Consider the following 22,780-nt stretch of genomic DNA (forward strand, 5'->3'; position numbering starts at 1 on the left):
CAGCTCTTATTGTCAGAGGGAGAAGCTCCCAGCTGCCTCTGTGCCTGGCCAGACACACACACACACACACACACACACACACACACACACACACACACACACACACACGCACACACACATGTACACACACCGTGGCAAATTGGCACCATATGCACACAAGAATCCTCGGCTGTCAATCTAACAATGAAAATGAAAGTCACCTTCTTCCCCAATTCAGCACTGCAGTGTTTACACAGAATGATTGACAGAGGGAATGAGACACAAACACACACACACACACACACACACACACACACACACACACACACACACACACACACACACACACACACACACACACAATCAAAACACAGAAAAGGACACTGCTTTTCATACTATTCCATCAGTCCTCACAGCGAGCCTCGGCTTTATCTCCCCCATCAATTCAGCTGATGAGCTAAGTGTGTGTCCGACCTACTGGTTCCAGCAGTTTGCCTCTTGGACTGTGTGATGAATGACGTGTGGGCTTCTTCCTCTGTTTCCCTGCACCACCGACTCCACAGGGATTTATCTGTTGGACTTTTAGGGCTTTTTATCCATAATTGCTTCAGATGCTGTCTCTTCAAATGGAGCAGGTGGAGCAGGTGGAGCAGGGTTCATGGGACACGCTGGGTGGCAACAAGATTTAAACGCAGATGTCAAGCCGAGCCACCGGCCCCTGTCCTCCCTATTCCTCCGGAGTGATCTCGCCAATGACTGTGTCGCTGCAGGCTCGGGCGGCGTGAAGCCTGTTGACAGGATGTCAATACGGCCGCAATTGCAAGCGAGCAACTGGTGTGTGTGTGTGTGTGTGTGTGTGTGTGTGTGTGTGTGTGTGTGTGTGTGTGTGTGTGTGTGTGTGTGTGTGTGTGTGTGTGTGTGTGTGTGTGTGTGTGTGTGTGTGTGTGTGTGTGCACCGTCGCTGTGACAGAGGAAGAGAGACAGACCGATTGAAAAAGCTCACAGGTTGTGAGTCATGTTGGCGCCTCGACTCACAAGAGGGGGTCGACAGAAGTGGACGGGAGGGGGGGCTTAAAGAAAGTGTTTGAGACAGAGGCTGAAAAGAGGAGCAGCAGCAATGGACAGAAAGAGGAAGGTTCTGTGTGTAAACCTTTTTAAGTAATAACCCAAATTAACATCATGCACCTAAATATGAACTGAATATGTCTCTTTTGAATCGCTTCTAAAATCTAATAGTAGGTTTTCTGTTCTATTCTTTAATTGAACTTCTTATGAAGCCCAAATGATTTATCTTGTGTTTTTCCACATGCGAAGCACCGTATGAAAAGAGGTGCACAGAAAATAACATTCTCTGATCTGTGGTTTACAGTTTAGATTCTGATGCTATACTTACTCTTTTTTGTGTTTTATGCATAACCTGGTCTAATCTAGTAAAGCTGCCAAATGAGCTAATTTACTGGGCACTGGACGTCTAATGAGACTGGAAATGAGGACTGGAAGTAATATCAATAAGTTTTCTGATGAACAATAACTTATTATCCTGCCCTCTGTCTTTCTTCCCCTCCTCATTATCCTCATTATAAACACCAACCCTCCCCCCTCTCCCCCCCCCCCCCTCTCTCCCTCCAGGTCTGATTGTTTACCTGGGGATGATGGTCGGGGCTTTCGTGTGGGGAGGCCTCGCCGACCGGATCGGCCGACGGCAGACGCTCCTCATCTCCCTCTCCATCAACAGCGTGTTTGCCTTCTTCTCGTCCTTCGTCCAGGGCTACACCTCCTTCCTCTTCTGCCGTCTGCTCTCTGGTGTGGGGTAAGGAGACCGATGAGTCAGAGACAGACGCAGCAGCAGCAGCTGGAATTGAGACACGACCACCGCGGTGCATCGGTTGACTTGACAATCAGGGCAGAGGGGGACAGATACTGATACGGTGCATGTATAGAGCTCAACAGCAATGTCAAGGAGAAGGACTACACTACCCATAATCCTCAGGTGTAACAGCGATCACCCCTGGACTGTATTTAAATATGGACGACATTACTGCTCCCCTAAAGTGAAGCCAAAGTATCTCAACTGCCATCTGGTGGCTGGTTGCAGTACAGGTCCTTAACCCCACCTCCTCTATGTTAATGGAGGGACATGGACCAAACTAAAAAGTCAAAGATTACGTCAAATAAATTAATGTCAAGGTCCAAATGCGTAATATGGCAGCATTCGTATCTGGGATATTTTTGCTTAAATTTTGTATATTGTGAGGAAGTGAAGTAACAGCGTCCATCTTTATAAACAGGTCTATGGTGTCACCAATCAGAAAAGAGAGTCAACGAAAACTCCCTCCCTGCCTTCTCACGATTTGAAAATAACACCATCAGTCTTTGGTGAAATACTCACAGCGTCTTATCCATAGTGGAAAGTGCTGCCAGTGGTCGTGTAGTGAACTTGTCAACAGTTGTAATGGAACATGCACACAGGCCATAGAGGTGGTATATTATCAGTGGCTTTTAAGGCTTTAATCTTAATGTTTAATCGGGTACGAAGCTGCTAAACTCTCCGTCTCACACACGCGCTCCTGCTGCTGAAATCTCTTTCTCTCAATTTAATCTGTTTTCTCAGCTCTCTGCTTTTTTCTCCCTCCTTCTCTTTGTATCATCTCATTACTTTTTGCGTCCTTTTTTAAATTACCACCTTCTTCTTTCTCGCTGCTTATCTCCTTCGCCATTTGCTTCCTCTCCACGTGGATCCCATCCCCTGTTCCTCTTTTAATCCGTTTTCCCTGCACATCCCCGTCCTCCCTGTTTGCTCCACAGCATCGGAGGCTCCATCCCCATCGTGTTTTCCTATTACTCCGAGTTCCTGGCCCAGGAGAAGCGAGGAGAGCACCTGAGCTGGCTCTGCATGTTCTGGATGATCGGCGGCATCTACGCCTCCGCCATGGCCTGGGCCATCATCCCACACTACGGTGAGAGAAGCAAACAGTTGTGTCAGTTAGCTGAACATCCTAATTACATGGACTTTCATTTTCCATCATGAATAACGTGAATCTAAGATCCTGTTGTGTTTTCTAATCGAAAATGAAGTTAGTGCTTTTCCAACCAGGATGCAGAGATATCCCCGGGTGTTTAAGTGGGTTGAAAAATGAGAGTGGATTAATTTCCCTCTTGTTTCTTCCAGCTTCCAGCAGCTACCTTAACAATGTTAGGTGCAATCATTTGATCAGTGGTTTCCCTCTGTCTGCAGAAGACCAGTGATAAGTTAATTGCAGCTCCTGCTTTGCGTGAGGAATCTGATAATAGTCAAAATGTTTTCACCAGCGGCAGAAGAGGGGAGGAGGAGGAGGAGGGGGGGGAGGTTCTGCAGGGATTTGGCCTGATCGTCTTCATATCACATTTACATCTCTCCATGTAGCAGACACTAATCCAAAGCGAAACATAGAGCAGCTGCACGATTACTGTTTTCTACATTTTTGATCGTACATACATGTTTGTATTACTTTATTATTATTTTATTTTTGAATTTCTTCAAATTTGGTAGAATCTTTCATGAATGATGAACTGATTACAGTTAGGTGGTCAAAGGTCAGAGGTTAAGGTCGCTGTGACCTCACAAAACACATTTTTAGCGTTGTGAACATGTTTTTGGCTTCTTGATCTGAAGTCTTGATCTTAATAAAACTGCCTTTTGGGAATTTCTTCACATTGGGACCAGTTTTCACTTGGACTATAAGATAAATCTCATTTTATTGTGAATACAGTATGTCAGGAACACCAGGAGGGACAGAAACTCTGTGGTTCCCGGAGGCTTAAAACTGCAGGGTGGTAATTCTAGTTTTATTCATAAGAAGTAAATTATTCATCACACTATGTAATGTTGACAAAAGTGCCTTTACCACATGAATATACTAAAACAATATACAACTGCCAGCACATTTTGTGATGTGTAATGTTTTATAAATCATGTATCTGCTTGTACAGACTTGATAATCATAAAAAAAACTGTTTTAAAAACAGTTTGCAAATGTTCAGAACTCATGAAACATGTCAAAGACATTTTTGACCTTAAAATCTCGTACATTGTCAATAAAGTAATTATAAATACTTACATGTCTTTGCAAAGACCAACTGAGGCAGAACGTTTTCTGAATATTTCAAATAGGCTGAATGTTCTGTTTCATTAACCCCGTTAGTGGCGAGCAGCCTCCCACAATTTAGATAACGCACACTCTGTACAAGGCAGCTAAATTAATTTCAACCACAGTGATGTTTCTATTTTCACATGTGCTGAATGAAATGAGAATATTTTTTTATGGATTAGTCTCGTTGCATAGAAGAGAAAATATAAAAGGAAGAAAGTGTGGCCATCAGGCAGAATGAAGCGTGTACGACAACTCGCCGCAATGCAGCTGTTGATAACCGCAGCTGAAATAAAATGCATAGAATCAGAACACAACAGTGTGAATATGGAGGAAGCTGCGTGTGCACAGAATTCAAGTGTTGCAGCTGCATCTTGTTTTCTCTGACCTCTCCTCTCTCTCTCTCTCTCTCTCTCTCTCTCTCTCTCTCTCTCTCTCTCTCTCTCTCTCTCTCTCTCTCTCTCGTGCAGGCTGGAGCTTCCAGATGGGCTCGGCCTACCAGTTCCACAGCTGGCGTGTCTTTGTGCTGGTGTGTGCCTTCCCCTCTGTGACGGCCATCTGTGCCCTCACCACCATGCCGGAGAGCCCCCGCTTCTTCCTGGAGGTCAGGCCGTCTCTCGGACCTCGTCTAGGTGTCGACACCCATAACAGAAAATAAACCCAGGCTTCACCTCATGTATGATGTTTGTGTTTGTGCTGCAGAACGGGAAACACGATGAGGCGTGGATGATCCTGAAGCAGGTCCACGACACCAACATGAGGGCCAAAGGCTACCCGGAGAGGGTCTTCTCTGTAAGTCAGGCTCACACTTTATAAAAGCAGCATCGTTGTCTGAATGAAAGAATAAATGTCTTGGCACTGTGCACGTGTTTGTCTGCAGGCGTGTGCAGCAGTGCAGCAGGTTTTGTGCTGCATAAATTAGCATATCGATAAGCTAAGCTACTGTAATCTCGTAATGTTTTTAATGAATAAAGAGTTTTATATTAATACTTAAATTAAATATGGGGACATAAGGACCTCGTCTTACTACACTACTACAACTACGCCTCTATAAACTATGATGTACTCGATGTTATTTATTGAGTACATTTTAAAGCTGTGAAATCATTTAAATTACCTTGTGAATTGAGTAAATGTGAATAGAAAAACTATGAATATCTGAATAACTATACATAAAGATAAAATGCCATATGACATTGAGTTAAAATTATTAAAAGTCAATGCAATAGTGGCTTGAAGTCAAAACCCCTAAAAGTGAATAGATATAACAGAAATGTTTGGTAGATGCAAGTGAAAATTAAAAACTGTTAATTGTTTTAAACAAACATAATACAGTTACTAAGGTTTTTCAACTACACTTGATTCATAATTAATCTTTTAAACTGGTGTATTTTTTTACATCTCAAGATGAATGAATGCTGGTGCTTTTCCCCTCAGGTGACCACCATCAAAACTGTGAAGCAGATGGATGAACTGGTGGACCTGGGCGACAGTGCTGCCTGGCACCAGAAATGGAGGCTAAAGCTCAGCACACTTTTTCATCAGGTGACGACAACCTGCAGTTTTTTCTTTCACTTCACTGATCTGCATCATATAGATATTTAAGAGTTTGTCTGTGGTCTGAATATGAAACGAGAGGAGGTGATGAGCTTTGCATAAAACACTGCAATCAGGAGAAAACAGTTATCCTGGCTCCATCCAGAATTTCGCCTTCCAGCACATCTGAAGCTCACATCTTGTTTGCTTTATCTGCACACGAGCAGAGCGACAAAAACAAGCAGTAACCGTTTCCTGGAAGCAAACCCAGTGGCCTCCAGGAGTCTCAACATCCCTGTGGGGCTGCAGGTCATCAGCAGAGACTCTGGTCACCCTCAAACAGTCTGAGCATCACAATGACAATCAGCTTTATTGGCCAAACACGTTTGTGCATACAGGGAAATTGACTCTTAGTTCCGGTGACGCTCAACGTTTGCAGGACACACAACCGATAACAGCGAACACATGGAAAACACAGCTGAGCAAAGATAATCATACAATAGATGCATTTTCAATATTCTCACATTCACAGCTCTGTCTGTGTTTGGATTAAACCGACATGATAGCAGATATAAATCAGTTAATCTCGGTGGTGCATGTTTTTTTTTACTTTGAACAGAGCTATAAGTTAACTCCTGTGTCCGGAGAGAGGTATTAATATTCTTATTTAACTCTGAGCGAGAGACGGAGTGAACGTATTCCACAAAATATAAATTTAATACCTTTCAAACTAGGCTGAGTCATCCTGTGCACTGGGAATGTAACTGTCCACCAATCGACCCCAATGTCCACAGATGGGTTTCATAATCAATGGAGGCTTTTATCTATAATATTCAAAGGTTACATAAAATGTTTTATGTTCCTGCAGCGAAAGTATAAACTACATTTGAACTCAGACTCTGTTTATGTGACATGCGTCTCTGTGGATGTTTGTGGGACGTGTTTGTGCTTTCTTGTCTGTCTCTGTTTGTTGATTCTACGTCTGGAAAGGGATTCTGGGACATGGTGTTTATTCTTTTGCAGCAGATAAAGTGATGTTTATTTCCAGAGACATGTGCTGTATGTTTGCTTATATATATTTTTCTTTTCTCTTTTCTCTGTGTCTGTGTTGTCGTTCCAGGTGTGGAGTAACTTCCTGACTATTTTCTCCCCGGAGTACCGCCGCACCACCTTCATGATGATGGCCGTGTGGTTCTCCATGTCCTTCAGGTAGGATCCGGTTGAATAATCATGCACCACTGCAGGTTTTTCTGGGTCATTTTGTGACTCACACATCACCAGCAGCCAGTGCGTGTTACTGTGCTGCATCTGAAAAGAGCTGGTGTGAGAGGATGTCTGCAGCTCGGTGTTGTTGTGTGTTGGTTTGACATGTAGCACCGAACTCAGGAAAACAAAACCAGGCAGCACATGTCAGGTTCATGTTTCTAGATGGGGACACTTACTGCAAATAGCTTTTATCCAATTCTTTAATACAAAGTAAAACTAATGAAAAGCTTTATGTATTGTTTTTACAGACGCTGCAGTTGAAGCACAAGTGTCATTTTTTGTAGGACAGAATAAAATATAAGATTTAAGCTTTAAAAAACTTCCAGTAGTGGAAAGAGTATTTAGATACTTTACTGAGTCATATAGATAATAAGAGATACTCTATTACTTTGTTAATATATTATTATAATACGTGAACACTTGAACAAACATCAGTGTGATAAGAACGACCTAAAATGAGAGAAACCATCTTTGAGAAAAATGTATTTGACGTATACTTTTTAGTTACTAACATGGAGGAGGTTTATGGCCTATACTGCAGTAGACCACCAGGGGGTGATCACACTTTAGCTTGACTTTTGGGAGCTGTCATGTCATCTATGCTTATAAACAGTCTATGGATTAAACCCATAGGGCAGAGACATAGTGTAAATATTTCAGTGATTCTGGAATATTCATGTCCACAGTAACACTGCTCCTGTGCCTCTACAACGGAGACGTCAACTGTTCTCGACAGGACATTTACTCCGAGGTTTGTCTTTTTGTGACAGGAGTAATAACTCTCTCTCCTCCTCCTTCTCCTCCTCCTCCTCCTCCAGCTACTACGGTCTGACAGTGTGGTTCCCCGACATGATCAAGTACCTGCAGAAGCAGGACTACGCGTCCCGCACCAAGGTTTTCGCCAAGGAGAAAGTGGAACATGTGACCTTTAACTTCACCCTGGAAAACCAGATCCACCGCCAGGGAGAGTACTTCAATGACAAGTGAGCTGAACCCCCTCATTCACGTGAAGCCAAACTCATTATTTCAAGGATATGTTGACGATTTTCATATTTTCTACCTTTCCAGTACTTAATGCATGAATTTATTCCCAATATGCAAATACTTTGTGGTAAATGACAACAAATCAGATGAAAATATGAATAAGGCTTCAAAAACATTTCATCCTGCACGTTGCTCTGATTGAATGAAAGCCCTGCAGAGTTGTTCATGTTCAACAAGCCCGTCTTCCATGCTTCCTCTGACCTTCAGCCCCAACGCTGCCTGTTTGTGTTGTTAAAATTCAAACATTATGGTAATAGAATATCTGACAGTCTAATGGTTTAATACCCCTGCAACGCAAAAACGTTTATTTCTATCTCTCTGCAAAATCCCTTCTTTTTCTCCGTCTATTCGTTGCCTTCGTGTCTTCATTCCTCCGTCTCTGTCTTTAATGGTGTGCAGGTTCATGAACCTGAGAATGAGGTCCATGGTGTTTGAGGACTCGCATTTTGAGGAGTGTTACTTTGAGGACATCACCTCCAGCAACACCTTCTTCAAGAACTGCACCTTCATTGCCACGCTCTTCTACAACACAGGTAGGACACACACACACACACACACACACACACACACACACACACACACACACACACACACACACACACACACACACACACACACACACACACACACACACACTGTTACTGTTTAAAGGTTAATTAAATAGGTGGGAAATAAAGGGATCACATCAGTTAACACCTTTTAAGTAACCAACATATTCTAATCAACATTATCACAATCTGACTCCAGCCCACCTGCAACCCTCACAGATATAATATATAACAATTCTTAAAATGTCTAAAACTTATCAGGATTAGTCATGAGTCATGTCAGGTAGGTTTTCTTTGGCAAAGGGGGTGAAGACAAAAACTACCATGATTGAGTGATTGATTGATTGATTGATTGATTGATGATTGATTGATTGATTGATTGATTGATTACAATCTGTTCCAGACAGGATGAAAACTCTCATGAATAACAACTAGAGAAGTTTTATTTGTCTCCAACAAAGAAGACACAAATAAAGTAAAACCACGAAGGAGGAGATGTGAAATCAGTGACGTCTCTGTTGTGTGAGTGAGTGGAGGTTGTGCTGTGGGGGTGTTGTACGGTGCAAACAGCTGGAGCCAAACAAACAGTGGAAGTCAGGGAAGAGAAACATCTGGCTGAAGGACTGAAGCTGACACATGATGTTTTTAATGTACTTTTTTCAGTTAAACTTGTTTCATATCAGTAAAAAGTATTTGAAAGCTGTTTTGAAGTGCGATTTGATCTCATTCCTCCTCTCTGCCCTTCTTCTCTCTCTGCTATTTATAGATCTTTTGAATATCTCTGTATGAATAAGTGGACCGATTGGCACAGTTTCACTCTTTGTGTTGTGAGTTCAGTGTCGTGTCGTCATCTCTGTACAAATGATCCTCGTCCATTAAAACCACCTCCACCCTCCTCCTCCTCCTCCTCCTCCTCCTCCTCCTCCACTGCTGGATGGCTCTACACCCGATGCAGCATTGCAGAGCTTCAACGTCTCCTAGCAACCCAGAATGAATTTATCAATTGATTATTATTTTTTTTAGCTTTGTGTGTGTTACCAGCAGAAAGCCTGATGAGGACTGTACATTTTAAGAAATAGGACACTGGCCTCTATAGATTCTGCAGCTGCACACACACAAACACAAGACGCACGTTCCTCTTTGCTTTGTTAGTTGTGTCTTTACACACGTCAAGCAATCACTCGGTGCTGCTATCAGGGCCGAGCAGGAGGTTCCTCATTACACTGTTGGCTTATTCTGTGGGCTCCCTGTTCAGAATTAAAGGCTGAGTGATGGTTGCCATGGTGAACCTTATTATCCCAGTGTGGCACGATGGGAATTAACCACATGTTAGTTCATATATTCTGATCCAGAGGCTGAAGGAACTATTATTTACATATCCTCAACTAATGTTACTACAAGATGCAAGAATTCATATTGACCTTGGCGGCTGAGGCTCTGTAAAGAGGGTCGTCCACTAATCAGAAGGTCGGCGGTTCCATCCCAGTCTCCCAAGTGTCCTTGGGCAAGATACTGTACCAGAAGCTGACCCTGACGGATGTGTGATAGAGAAAGTGCGGCACGTAAATGCACAGTATGAATGTGTGTGAATGGGTAATTTGCAAAACTGTACTGTAAAGAGCTTTGAATGGTGATCAAGACTAGAAAACCACTACTTAAATACAGACCATTTACAAAATTACCTTTCCTGGAATGAGTGAGTTGGCAAGTTATATGAAACTTGGGAAATAATCAATGTTTTAGATTTTTAACAACAGGATTTTATATATTAAAACAGCCGTTTCATGTACAGAGAGTCGGAGCTGATTGGCGTTGTTTCAATAATGAGACTGAGCGAAGGGGACCAGAGCAGGAGAACACCTCTCTGCAGCCCCGCTGTGATTCTCAGGAATGATCCTGGCACAGAGAGGATTAAACCTCCTCCTCCTCTGCTCCACCCGCCTCCTCCTCTCTGCTGTTCTTACCCTGTGAAGGAGAGTTCATGACACAGAGAAACGCAGACATGGCCGATCGTAAGGCAGAATATTAACAGTTTAATCCTCAAAAGAAGCTTATTTAAAGTTGATGAGTCCATGTTTCAAGCATCAACTGTAAAGTTTTTAACCTTGAACAAGACGTGAACTTCTTCATCCTGACAACATATTTACGGATCAACCCCTTTAACCCTGCTCCCTGTCTGTCTCCTCTCTCCTCTCCTCTGCACCTCCTCCCCTCTCCTCGTCTCTCACCAGATCTCTTCAAGTACCGGTTGGTCAACTGCAAACTCCTCAACAGCACGTTCCTGCACAACAAAGAGGGCTGCCTGCTCAGCGACGTCAGTGACGACAACAATGCCTACATGGTCTACTTCGTCAGCTTCCTGGGCACCTTGGCAGTGTTGCCAGGCAACATTGTCTCCGCGCTGCTCATGGACAAGATTGGACGACTGAGGATGTTAGGTAATGTGGGCGCAGGGGGCCACGTCACTCAGAACGGGAAGAGGGAGGTTCAGTCTGTTAATCAGCGACCTTTGTGTACAGCATGTGGCATTTGACTATTTCAAATAACAGCAGGTAGGAAAACGCTAACGTACGACCCACTCACCATTTAGCTACTAGATATTATATCGAAATCCCGGGTGAGATATAATAAATAACCTAAAGCCAGTAATGCTCTCTTCTTACACATGCAGACACACATGCACAGTGGTAAATGACAGATAGAGGATTCAGAAAGGAGTCTGCTACCCTCTGTTTGCAGGATCTATCAAATCAAACCTAATTTCTGTTTAACAGCTTCATCCTCAGTTTATCATGATACACTTTAATATCTGCCCTAAGGATTTGTCCTCAATCCAAATGCCCAATTTTTATAAATATTAATTTTGCAGTTGAGAGGATTGTTAATTCTTGCTCTAGGAAACAAAGATATTTCGTTTTTCTGCATAATGTCCCCATGTTTTAGACAAAGCACCTAATTCACCCTTTTTATTGCACCGTCTTGAATGCTCCATCTGTAGAAATGTAAAAAAAACACAGGCTGATACCAAGTGATTGTCAATTGTGCATAATCTCCTCCTCGTCTTCATCCATCACCCTCTTTCAACACCTCTCCCCCCCCCCCCCCCCCCCCCCCCCCCCCTTCTATCCACAGCGGGCTCCAGCGTGATATCTTGCATCAGCTGTTTCTTCCTGTCCTTTGGCAACAGCGAGTCAGCCATGATTGCTCTGCTCTGCCTGTTCGGAGGAATCAGCATCGCCTCCTGGAACGCCCTGGATGTGCTGACGGTCGAGCTCTACCCCTCTGACAAGAGGTAGGCAGTTGAGGCATGCCCCCGAAATCTCCTTGACACGGTGAAGACACGGCAGCTGGTGCCGAATGACGTGTTAAATGATATCACCAGAGTTACCCCGCTGTCATTGGCCGGCTTGCGGGGATGGATGACTATTTGTGGGGCGATTGTGGTGTAAAACATGGAGCGGGCTTGTTGCCACCTAATGACTCTACCAGGATGTGCTCTTCCCACCATAGATAGCAGAGTTTTTAAATCCCATTTATTTATTAACACGTATCCTTACATGACTTAATAAATGGTTATGTATGTGGAGCATAAAAAAATCCAACCAAAGCAGGATCTTTAGTGATGCACCTCTGTTTTCAGTAGGAGATGTAGCTCCATCTAGTGGTTACATATAGTTGCCACAGCCTGTACACTGACTATATTAGGATGAATGACGTGACTTCTCCCCAAAGGTGAAGCCAAATCAGCCAAATCAGCAAACTGGCTTCATATCTTCAAAATGGCAGCTTTCATATCTGGAATATTTCAGCTTTGTTTTGGGACAGTGGGAGGAAGGTGAAGACGTGTGGTCATCTTTATATACAGTCTGTGGTAAACACCGATAGATCTGTGTCTGACCTCATGAGTTCATATCAACAAAATGCCCATATACATGGGGTCCAAAGCAAAAGATGGATCTGTTGTTGCCGTACGACTGCAGCTTGTTTTTGTTCCTTGTTTAATTGTGAATGATCTGACTCTGTCGTCCTTTCTTCTTCCAGAACCACAGCTTTCGGCTTCCTCAACGCCCTCTGCAAATTAGCAGCCGTGCTGGGCATAAGCATCTTCACGTCGTTCGTGGGTATAACCAAGGCGGTGCCCATCCTCTTTGCCTCGGGGGCGCTGGCGGCGGGCAGCTTCCTGGCCCTCAAACTACCGGAGACGCGGGGCCGGGTGCTGCAATAGTGAGTGTGGCTCCGACAACTTTTCCAGGGGGGCAGAAGAGTTTTTCGCCACACTGTGAACGAACCGCTCAAGAGCCCCCTCCCAGATCCTACCTTCTAACCCCTCCCCCCATAATTATAACGTTTGTGCACAAGCAGAGGAGTGCGACATACAGTAGATCTGCTGAGCTGTAAATACTTAGGATTGGTGATTATTTGGTTTGTGCCCCCCCTACATGTTATAAAGATAAGTGCAGCTGTGACAAACCATTACAATGCCTGAATAAGCCTCGAGACAAATAGGTTATTATCCCTGCAGATGAAAACATGAGGCAAACATGGTGTTGGGTTAGAGTGTATTAATTTATATCAGTGGAAAACAACCGTACTTTTAGATTGAACCCCCCCCGATATAAGTACACACAGCTGGGGTTGGAGGTGAGGTCATGGGGGCTCTTGATAATGAGCCATGCAAATAGACTTATAAAAATGACCACTAGCCATTGTTGCAGAGTTCTCTCTCACCTCCATTCATCAAATTACCTTTCACATCTTCAGTACTTTGACATTGGTGGACGTAGAATCAAAAGTTTTGACATTTATGCCTTTATTTGAAGCATTTTTGACTTCACGAGGCAAAACCAAGACGCCACCTCACTTGGTTTCCTCTTTAACAAAGACCCGTCCTCATCCTCTGTCGCCCGAGGGTCTTGTGTCGGTGAACAGACTGCCATTTTATAGATTTTAGAACATTCCAGGGTTGTTTGGGTGCGATACGGAGATAAATCGAGCCCCTTTTTCCCTTTACAACATTGTTTTTGATCACGTCTCTGTCATGGGGTCATTGAGATCAAACACGTTTCCCACGCTGAGTCAAATCTGTGTTCTGCCATTTCATTACAAAGGTGAAGCTTTCTGTTGACATTCACACTTAAAGCACAACCATCAGCCTGACAAGTGACTGTCCTGAACATTTTTCCTGATGTGATGAAAATGTTCAGAATCTCTCATTTTTCCAGTCATATTGTGTTTCCCTTTGTGAGAAATGCCTTTTTTTTAGTCCCTCTCCTCCCAGAGGGTGTTTGTCTCTTGGAGGTTGTTCTGCATGGAAGTATGTTTGTAACTTTAACTGAGAGTACAACATGTTAACAGCATCTCGGAACATGTTGTGTGTGGCTCACATCTCCATACGACTTCTGATCCACAAGAGACTGCACAGTGCTTTTATTCTAACAGCGACACCATAATGAATCTTACCCCTCTGTCCTCAGAGCACACTGCACAAGATAGGTTCATATCAGAGTAAAAATATATAAAAGCAATCAAAAAGCGTAAAAACAAGTTCCACAGAAAAGCTACACCTTTAGTTTGAGTGGTTCTGGTGCAGGCCCAACGTGTGGTGAGTGTGTAAGATCTAAATCTAATTCTTTGTGTGAACTGAATGTTTATATTAATGTGAGTGTGCTTCTTAGTGCAATATTGAACCTCTCTGCAATATTGAGATTTTATTCTATTTATTAGTTAATTTATTTTTTTGTGTCTTTTTAGAATTTCACATCTGGCAAACTTTTTCTTTTTTACTGGTTAACGGAATGCCGGGTAGAGCTGTCTCATATTGACAACCGAACATGGTGCGACGACATACTGGACATGCAAGTGTTAAAGATTAGAGGCTGCTCAGTGTCAGCGGGGGAGAAAATATGGAAATTGTTGGAAAATACTACATCCAAACTAAAAAACCTAATTATTAACACATTGAATCGTGTTTAATCGCAGTCGAAAACGATGATTCCGATGATGAGGGTATGAATTTGGACCTTGTGTTTTCTTGTGCTGTTTTCTTTTTTATACAAATGTAGCTACAACATGAGATTCACCTTCGAGAACTCACTGCCAAGGGCTGATTGTCATATATCCCCCCCCCCCACACACACACACACACACACACACACACACACACAGGTAACAGCACAGAGGGGCTGCGGAAAAAATAACGCCACATAACCCCCCCCCCCCGATCTAGACAAGTAAGCGTGATATGTTCACAATTGCAAGGGAAGAGACAAGAAAAAACAATCATTGAAATGTCTGATTAATTAAACTGTTTTTGTCCAAACTGCCATTTTGTAGGATAGCAGCCATACATAGACTCGAGACAGTTGAAACAAATAGACAACCCATTGCACTAAGAGTACACTGTCGTACATGCACAATTGTGAATGCCTTGCTCAAGGCCCAGTTGTCACGCCTTGTTCTTCTTCTAGACACATCCTGACGCAGCCTTGCTAGAGGTTTAAAGACGAACAGCGTCGAGGGTTCAGCAAGAGCACAAAGACCAAAATCTACCAAATGACGATCTTTAGTGAACGCGAGTGCAGTTGTGAACATAGGTGCTTCGAGCTTTGATGACCTGCCCCTTACATCTCACCGTCTAATTTCAAATTTGACATCTGAGCCATTAATCTATGAGTGTGCCATGAGTTCCACCTCTCATGAATTATTGCCAAATATTTTATATGGCCTGAGTTTACACATTACACCATCAGTTCTCTGTAATAGCTATGAATATATGTAAATAAAAAGGAATAAAAAAAAAATAACTATAACTAATAAGATAGCTCTTCAAACCTTCCGACCCCTGGGAATATACTATATAACAGTCAGTCTTTGTAGGTTTTCAACTATCGTTTGTGTGAGACAAGAGCAGCTGGACTTGTTATTGTTATTTTTCACAACTCCTCTGAAAACTTGTCTTTAAGAGTCCAGATGCTCTTGTTTTTAAAACTTCAAGAAATAACGGCTTCCGGAGCCAAAGTGGCCAGAAAGTCCGAAAGCAGAATTCGCCCCAGATCCCCTCTTCAAAGCACATCGATCGTATATTTAACGCTCATTAACTGTACAAATAGAAAAGCAATGAGCTAGCACGGGCAGTCCTACTCTCTGTGTGTTGTCCTGTATCACCCACGGAGTTAAGAACAACGATGTCAAGGTAACTGTTGTGTTCGTTCAATAAACAACGCTAATCCTGTCTCAGTGACTCAGTTCAGGCTCCGTCCAAGTCAAGATTGTCTCTCGTAGGTACATATCTTAGCTTATGTTACAGGGTCTTTTTTGTATAATTAACTTGTTGCCTGGGCAACAGCCAATGGTGAGTGCAAGAAGTTAACAAAGCAATAAGTGTTTGGATATTTGTCTCTTATTCTCTCCTCCGAAGCTATTTGGGAATTGGAGCACGTCACTATATGCCGGCCTTGTCCACTTAAAATTCAATAATCACACAGGACTAAACAGCTGACGTTCAATGTGTGTACTCTGGAAAACAACTCAAGGGTCCTGAGGCTTTTTGTCAATAAGATTGCATTGCCATTAATTAAATGTAACAAAACAATTTATCACCTTTGTCATTGTATCGTGCTGTAGAAACCGTAGTTGACTGTTTGTGAGTATAGAAACCGTTTGTGGAACCACGAATACAAAAGAAAATGCTATAAAAAAGGAAGTGTAAATGAACAATGCTGTATGTTGTCTTTGATTTTGTGCATTTTGTAAATGAGAATGAAATATAAGTAAATACATCAATGTGACATACCAGTTATGGACCATAGTTAGCCTAAATGTGACGACACCAGTTCTGTTTAAAAAGGTGTGTGAGACTTTTTTCTTATATTTTCTTCATTGTTGATTTTGGATCGGGTTTGCACTTTGTTGTGCAACTGAGCCCTTGGAATCACAATGATTAACAAAGAACCATGAAGAATAAACAAATGGGAAAAAAATCAATAAAGCAAATCCTGGTCATTTCTTGTCTGCGTGTAAATATTGTTTTTAAAAGAGCAACTCGTTTTGACCTTTTCATAAACACCAAGTATAATATACTTATTATTTTTATTATAGAAAACATTGGAACTTTAATTTTTCTTTCTACTTGGCTTGATATCACAAATGCCTTTTCAATACAAATAGTATTATTACAATACTACAAAATTATTTTTATATTTATTATAGAAAACAGTTTCTTTCTCCTGCAGTAAATAGCGTAGCAACATAACAGGCTTCAGAGTTTTGAATTTTGTAAATGTCATCCTGAATTTTATTTTAAAATCTTTAACCATTTTTATTTGAAAATAACAGATTAAAAAATCAACGTCAGAACAAACAAACAATCTACATAATTAAGTAAATAATGTTACAGACATTTGACATTTTTCTTGTCTTGTTTGTGATCGATTATGAAATTACAGTGGTTGTTTATATTTTATTAAATGTTTACCTACAGGAAATAGTAAAATATAATATCAATGTGCACATAATTAATTTGAACGGATAAACAACTGAATAAAAATCTTTGTAGCTGAAATCAATCAACAATAAAAACTTTAAGGTTTGTAGTTGCTGCTGAAAGCATGAAGTGTTAAAAAACTACAAATCCCAGCCTCTCCACTTCCGGTGAGTGTTCTGCATCCGGTCCACAGACTCGTCTGACTTCCTCGCAGGTAAAAGCAGCTTAAATCACTTCGTACTTTACTAATAACTAGTTTCTCAGGTTATTGTTAAAACTGTAGAATCAAACATGAACTGGTGTTTAATGGTTTGTTGAGCCGCGAGGTGTAAAGACTCCGTTAGCTTTCATATTAGCCATGTTTTTGTCATGGAAGCTAACTGCTAATGCTAGCAAACAACCCTTGGCTGTAGCTTAGCTTGAATGTTTGTGTAACTTTTAGCGAAATGTGGTAAAGCAGAAGTTTTATCGTGACTTGAAGTCGAGTCACCAACTTGTGTGCACGTGTAACAGTGTCTTTAATTCAGTGGTTGTTAGTGTGTGACCTTGTGGGAACAGACTGAGCCTGATGGGTCCACAACACACAGCAACATCAGGTTCACTGGGGAGGATGGACGATGGTGGAAGTCTGACCTTCTCGGGCTGTGCAGTGGAGGGTGAAGGTGATGGAAGACGTGACATTGAGGTTTTATATAGAAAACACACAGATCAATATTTACTGTTTGACTCACACCACCCACTGGAGCACGAGCTGGGAATTATCAGAACCATCAGGCTCAGTCTGTGCCCACAGGGTCAAGATGGAACCTGATATGTTGCTGAAGTATCTGAAAAACTCAGGAGGATTTCAAGTTTTATTTGTCATATGCAGTAATAAGCAAAGTAAAAAAAAGAGCACCTATAAAAGAGCCACTATAAAAATGTCAAATGCAAAACTAAGACTATATACATTCAAAGGTGCTTGAACTTTAACTGTATGAAGTGTGTGTGTGAATAGTTATTGCACCGTGTGTGTGTATAAGTTCATGTTTCCAAATACAGTGCAAACAGGCAGGAAAAAAAGATGTGCAGAGGAGTTTCAACAAACACCCACATCCCAGTACATTTCACCGAGGCACAAACTGGTCCATCCCCATAGACAGAAACACCCAGTCACAAGCAGAGCAATGAATGTATGTGCAGTTGAATGTAGTGAGGGATGCACAGACCTGAACGTGGGGAAACAACCCATTCACAAAGCACAGCACAGGAGAGCCAGCTCCTCGGGTCAGGACTCAGCAGTCCACCTACATCTAAAGGACAAGGGACATTCATTGTTTTATAATACGTATCTGTTGCTATAGAAAATGTTTTACTCCTTAATATCGGTATCAACCCTCAACGGTGGAGCTCTAGTACTTATTCCCATCTCCCTCTCTCAGGTGGTCTCTAGCCACATCCTCTTGATGCTGCCCAGTGTCCTCCGCTGTGCTCGCTCTGCCTCCACCAGTCTCGCCTTACGCCGGCCTCTGGCCCACTTCAGACCACACATGGCCCCGGACCCAAGCCGGCCCGTTGAGAGCTCCATCAGAACCAAACTAACCGACGCACTACAGCCGGACCACTTAGAAGTCCACAATGAGAGCCACATGCACGCCGTGCCCCCCGGCTCTGAATCCCACTTCCGTGTGCTGGTTGTTAGCTCCCAGTTCGAGGGTCTGCCGCTGATAAAGCGCCACCGCCTGGTTAATGAGGCCCTGAAGGAGGAGTTGAGTAGCTGTGTTCATGCACTGGCTATACAGACAAAGACCCCTGAGCAGTGGGGAAGTAACCCCACCCTGGCAAAGAGTCCGCCCTGCATGGGAGGATCGAAGGGAGATCACACGGTGGAGGAGAAGTTGAAGGCTGGACGAGACTGATGTGTTGGACAATGAAGCAGTGCTTTGCTGAAATGTGAAGAATGCAGTAAGAGGGGGACATAGATTAGTATTTACCCCTCTCGTCTTAATGGTAGTCGCATATTTCATTGCAAAATAAATTGTGTGAACACTTATTGTAAACATTTAGTTTGCAATTGTATTTATGATGTAAAGTTTGCAATATCAAAAAGTGCCACATGAACAAGAACAACACTTAAAGTAAATACTATGACTTTATGGGAACTTGCCCTTGCAATGCTTACGCTAAACATCGTTTTGGAGTAAAAGACTATATTACTGACAGGAATGAGTCTATTGCCTAAACAGCCCTGACATTTAGATCTTAGGTCTTTGTTCCTTGGTTTGTGTCAGTGAAAAACTCTTCGTCTGTTTAGTGTCACAAACCAAAGGTCAGTGGGCGAAGGTCATATTTCCTCATTCATGCAAGAACAAGAATCCTCTGGAAATTGTTAATACATTTCTTGTGATTAAAGGGTTTAAATAAAATGATTTAACCAGGTAAGATATGTATTGAAACTGAGGTCTTTGCATGTGTGTATAGCAAATGAAACCGAGTGAGAGGCAGCGGCAACACTTGATAATATAGTTGTTGATTATGTTGGTATACATTGCATTTTATTATTTAAAAACAAGATGAAGTTGATTTTTGTGGTGCATTCCTTTTGTGGTTTCTTCAAATAACTCTTATCCACTCTTATCTTCTGAAAGTCTCCAATAATCATTCAACATCATTATGCTCGTATAGAAAAGTAAAAATGTTCAGTTAAGTATCTCAGACATCAATCTAATGAAACTAAAATTTTGCTTTTCATTAGTAAGAAAGTTGTTCCAAAGGTTTTGGTAAAATAGATTTTATTGTTAATTATTACATGAGACACCTTTGCAAGTGAAATATGTCAGTACCACCGACTCAACACAGGAGGGCGGTATGTGCACAAATTATACGATGGATTTAACTGGGTGAGTGTGCTGATAAAAACAAGATGTCTTCATTAATACGCTTAAAGTTAAACATCAATTACCCAGCTGTCATTTTCTCCATAGTCTTGAACATGTAGTGAGACTGAAACACAAATTACTGATTAAATAACAAGAGTAAGGACAAACTTTATAGAAATGAAACCACCCAATATGTTTATCAATTTAAAATCCAACTATTAATCCAGTGGTTCACGAAACTCTTTGCATGAATCACAAAAACACAACTGTTAGACATTACAAATATTTACGATTCAGTCAATTATGGCTTTATTATATTTTAGCTTCTCAGAAACGAGAACTGCTTCTAATGAGAACTGCTTGTTCTCAGAATGACCGACTCTTAAATGTGTGTGTGGTGTGTGTGTGGGCGTTTATTTTTGTCAAGGGGGTTGTATATGTCACTGTGAAGGTCTTCTTGTCCTTTCGTCAACCCTGACGACGGCCAAAAATCCTCCTCAAGCCTGAAAGGGCGATAAGACAGAAAAATATACGTCAAAAAAAGAATTAGTTTAAATCAACAATAGTCATTTACCCCGATTATCATCCATCTGCGAGATGAGTTTCCTTCAGATATTTTTAAAGATATTTATTTAGATTTCATTCAATACAAGAAAGAGACGGCACCAGACGCGCTCCGCACAGCTAAAGCCAATTTTTAATGCTTGCTGCAGAGCTATTCAAAGTTATTGTTGGCTCATAAAGGCCTTCAGAGGAATGTGGTGTCACCTCAAGGTAATGCATGTCGTCTTCTACAATTATCCTCCGCCTGGAATTGACAGGTTGTCAGGTCTCACAAAAGGCTCTGGTGAGGAGGGTGAACAACTGGTGTCACTGGTTTGGAAAAAGGAAAACACTAACGCAACCACTTTATGACCCCGCGCTCGCCCATTAGAACCAGGCCTTAGGGGGCTAGAAGCAAGGCCGCGGCTGTGGGAGAAAGCAATAAGCCGCGCTGCACCGCCCGGGGACCCGCAGACTGTCTCTGCCGATAAGATTTACGTGTCACAATTCCAGGTGCCGTTATGATGGAGAGGGAAAAGACCTCAAGTCGTCAAGGGTGATAAGGTGGAGTGCAGCGACTTGTCTTGCACTTAAAAGGTTGGACTGCTTTACATATGTGAGTAGTTCATCACCTATTTGCTCCGTGGCAGTTATACAGCAAAATTACAGAGTCTGTGAAGTCAACATAATATACGATGATTTATTTTTTTCCCCCAGGTAAAAAACGCAATTGAGTTGCTTTCTTTTCCATTTTCACATTCCCCAAGAAGTCATTTAGCTCTCACTTGAATAGGTGTTGCTGTTGCAAAGTGGATCACTCAACAAGCAGGAGGAGTGGGAATCTGAGAGGAGCCTGCAGCTGTGCAACTCCGGTCTGATCAGAAGATTTCTTTTGACCCTTTAAAGGGAAATCCTGAGAGAACTCAAAACAAAACATGGTCACTAGTCCGGTGACTTTATGAAGTGATTATAATCTGTATCCCACTCGGGGCCTTAAGCAGTGATCAGCTGTTACTGCTTTTCCACCTCAACTTCAGTTGTCGTGGAAAAGTACTTCTACTTGTGTCCCAACTAATGTCCTTGGAATACTTGATGTACCTGCGGAGAGTATTCTAGTAGTGATTCACCTGTACCTGATTTTTTTTTTTTTATGCAGACGATATCAAGCTGGAGTCCATGAAGATGCATCTGTGTTTCTGCGTAATGGGAAAGGGATTATTTTAGTAGCAGAGGTCATGACTCGTGTATATGTATTCTAATCAAATCTATCCAGTTAAAAAGCCATATTATATTTTATACATAAAGAGACACTGATACATGTATTCTGTATATTATTAAACAGCAGCTTAGACTTAATACTTGTGAATTTGTCCACAGTGTCCACAACCACACACACACACACACACAGCTGAACGACTGAATTGTTGATCCACTGGGTCCTTCTATCATGTCCAGACTCCAGTGGTGATGGATCTGTCTCCCAGGTCTGGCCCACATGACCTGCAGGGTACAGGGAGTCAGTGGGAACCCACCTTGGTTGCGTTGCTTCTGCGTCACGGCCCGGGGACAGATGGTGCCAGGCTGGGCTGGGACCCCTGGCAGGGCAGGGTTCCCGCGATGAACAGTCTCTGATTTACGCTATGCGGCTCCGGACCGAGGGCCGGGGTGCAGGAGGCGCCCTTCTGCGCAGCTGACCCCTGCTGGTTGCGGGGGTCATCCACCGGGAGGGAGGAGAGGGGGGTTGGGGTGGGGTGGGACAAATGGGTGTCTGAGAAAGGGTGGTTGGGTGATCCCAGGGGACCGGCTTCGTCCTCTGGCCCCCTGGTCAGCTGCAAGATCTGTGCAGCATGTGTGTAGGAAGAGTAGCCTGTTAAACACATTGGATTTAAACCCCCAGCAGCCGCAGCAGCAGCAGCAGCAGCCACAGCAGACTTTACGTTTGTTGTTCTTAATGCTAAACCTGGTGTTCACTCGAAAACATTTGTCAAAGTGGAACGGCTTTGTCACTTGCAGCCTTTATAGTTAATTTAAATAGTTCTCCATGTTGCACACTGTAATGGCAAAGCCACTCTAGAAGGCAGCTCAAAATCATCAGTCCTAATTACAGTTAAATAATCACAGAGCAGCTTTTAAAAGCTCTCATGCTGCTCTGGTGATTAATGTTTCGCAGGTTTCATGTTGTAAAAAAATGAGTTGAACTTAAGGTGATGGTAATAGGCTATTAGGCCTTTTAATTGGAAAGCCCCCCCTCACCCACCCACCCTCCATCCTTTCACCATCTCTCTCTCTCTCTCACCACACCAGCAACTAATGAAATCAATGAATAGCCGGCTTGAAAGGGAAGGACAAAAGCAGAGATAGGGAGAAGACAATATCCTTGTGTGGGAGAATTAGTTA

At 42.5% G+C, this 22,780-nt stretch overlaps 2 protein-coding genes across 2 annotated transcripts in view; both read left to right on the forward strand.

Annotated features, from left to right (window-relative positions):
* The window catches only part of sv2a (synaptic vesicle glycoprotein 2A), a 36,770-nt gene extending 21,902 nt beyond the window's left edge, over positions 1-14,868 (forward strand). Inside the window, exons 3-13 of the mRNA XM_034610046.1 lie at positions 1,609-1,789; positions 2,785-2,936; positions 4,577-4,710; positions 4,809-4,898; positions 5,544-5,651; positions 6,763-6,851; positions 7,727-7,891; positions 8,352-8,485; positions 10,732-10,938; positions 11,633-11,792; positions 12,542-14,868. Of these exons, the coding sequence (XP_034465937.1) occupies positions 1,609-1,789; positions 2,785-2,936; positions 4,577-4,710; positions 4,809-4,898; positions 5,544-5,651; positions 6,763-6,851; positions 7,727-7,891; positions 8,352-8,485; positions 10,732-10,938; positions 11,633-11,792; positions 12,542-12,725 (1,604 nt within the window). The 3' untranslated portion in view covers positions 12,726-14,868. The remainder of the gene's footprint in view (positions 1-1,608; positions 1,790-2,784; positions 2,937-4,576; positions 4,711-4,808; positions 4,899-5,543; positions 5,652-6,762; positions 6,852-7,726; positions 7,892-8,351; positions 8,486-10,731; positions 10,939-11,632; positions 11,793-12,541) is intronic.
* A 2,279-nt stretch (positions 14,869-17,147) lies between these two features.
* bola1 (bolA family member 1) lies at positions 17,148-19,400 on the forward strand. Its single transcript, XM_034610113.1, has 2 exons — positions 17,148-17,196; positions 18,404-19,400. Exon 2 carries the CDS (start codon positions 18,428-18,430, stop codon positions 18,878-18,880), a length of 453 nt encoding a protein of 150 aa, XP_034466004.1. The 5' UTR covers positions 17,148-17,196; positions 18,404-18,427; the 3' UTR covers positions 18,881-19,400.
* Positions 19,401-22,780: the final 3,380 nt, after the last annotated feature.

Source organism: Hippoglossus hippoglossus, chromosome 16 (assembly GCF_009819705.1).
Source record: "Hippoglossus hippoglossus isolate fHipHip1 chromosome 16, fHipHip1.pri, whole genome shotgun sequence".
NCBI classification, from domain to species: domain Eukaryota; kingdom Metazoa; phylum Chordata; class Actinopteri; order Pleuronectiformes; family Pleuronectidae; genus Hippoglossus; species Hippoglossus hippoglossus.